The sequence below is a fragment of the Cynoglossus semilaevis genome, chromosome 7, assembly GCF_000523025.1.
Source record: "Cynoglossus semilaevis isolate Cse_v1.0 chromosome 7, Cse_v1.0, whole genome shotgun sequence".
In the NCBI taxonomy this organism is placed as follows: domain Eukaryota; kingdom Metazoa; phylum Chordata; class Actinopteri; order Pleuronectiformes; family Cynoglossidae; genus Cynoglossus; species Cynoglossus semilaevis.
The window spans coordinates 13511819-13513290 of record NC_024313.1 but is presented as its reverse complement, the minus strand read 5'-3'; the positions used below and the strand labels follow the sequence as shown (position 1 = coordinate 13513290).

At 54.9% G+C, this 1472-nt stretch overlaps 1 protein-coding gene across 1 annotated transcript in view; it reads left to right on the top strand.

The window, feature by feature from the left end:
* LOC107988771 (interphotoreceptor matrix proteoglycan 1-like) overlaps positions 1–1472 on the top strand; it is a 3824-nt gene that overhangs the window by 505 nt on the left and 1847 nt on the right. The window contains exons 2-4 of the mRNA XM_025057070.1: positions 512–805; positions 915–1081; positions 1219–1256. Coding sequence (XP_024912838.1) covers positions 512–805; positions 915–1081; positions 1219–1256 — 499 coding nt within the window. The remainder of the gene's footprint in view (positions 1–511; positions 806–914; positions 1082–1218; positions 1257–1472) is intronic.

The following is a 1472-nucleotide window of genomic DNA, read 5'->3' as shown; positions in this document are numbered from 1 at the left end:
TGGGGGGGGGCATTAACACTGATTCACAGCTTCACCTTTAGAGAAACATGAAGAAACTCTCACCTCACCTGGTAACCTAACATTACCAGGTGAAATACCATGTTACAGCTGTGACTAAACAGGACTAGCTTTAGCTTTAGCTTTAGCTTTAGCTTTAGCTTACAGACAGGTGCGTTCTTTCGGTCTGTGACTTGTATTTTTGTGTGTTTGTATTTCACCTGTTGTGTCAGTGGTTCTGACGGTTCTCCAGGTTTTCCAGGTTCTCCAGGTTCTCCAGGTTCTCCAGGTTCCCCAGGTTTTCCAGGTTCCCCAGGTTCTCCAGGTTCCCCAGGTTCTCCAGGTTCCCCAGGTTCTCCAGGTTCTCCAGGTTCCCCAGGTTCTCCAGGTTCTCCAGGTTCCCCAGGTTCTCCAGGTTCTCCAGGTTCCCCAGGTTCTCCAGGTTCTCCAGGTTCCCCAGGTTCTCCAGGTTCTCCAGGTTCCCCAGGTTCTCCAGGTTCTCCAGGTTCCCCAGGTTCTCCAGGTTCTCCAGGTTCCCCAGGTTTTCCAGGTTCTCCAGGTTCTTTACACCTCCTCAGATTCTTCTCTGCTCCTCCTTTGGTGTCAGACAGCGGTTCCCGGCCTCGGTCTAGTCTCCTGGACCTGCTGAAGACGACCAGCGTGACCCACAGAGAGAGAGGGTGGGGGTCAGAGGTGGGACGACCCCGGGTCAGGAGGTCGGTGTTCCTGCACCCAGGGGTGAAGATCTGTCCGGAGGAAAACCTGAGTGACGTGGTGAGGAGTCAGCAGGCCTATTACCAGCTCAGAGGTAGGTCACATGATCTGGACGGCTAACTCTTAGCTAGCACCAGGTGTAGATCAGACCAGCCATGTGTGTGTGTGTGTGTGTGTGTGTGTGTGTGTGTGTGTGACCTCAGTGTGTCAGGAGGCCGTGTGGGAAGCCTTTCGGGTTTTCCTGGACAGGATTCCTGGTACGGTGGAGTACCAGCGCTGGGTCCAGGACTGTCAGCACCGGCCGCTCTGCATCTCTGACCTGGCTCAGAACTTCAGCAGCTCTGAAGAACATCTCAGTCTGCTTCGACGGGTAAGAGGTCACATGACCAGGCCCCTCCCTTCCCTCAGTGTTGACATAGAGCTGAGGACCAACACGTGGGTGGAGACCCGTCTGAAGCCCACGACCTTCAGTGAAGGAGCAGAACCGACTCTTTGTCTCTGTTTTAGAGGATGGCTCGACTCAAGGACAGCAGGACGTCAGCACGGTGAGACAGGGCCACGCCCACCACTCTGACATCATCATATGACATCATCAGAAAGGTTAGAAGCTCCACAGACTCCGATGGACCTTCATCCTGACGATAGCACCAACGCTAACATTTAGCTGTTTGACGTCTGGGTGGAAGGAGGAGAGGACAGGAGGACAGGAGGACAGGGGGGACAGGAGGACAGGGGGACAGGAGGACAGGGGGGACAGGAGG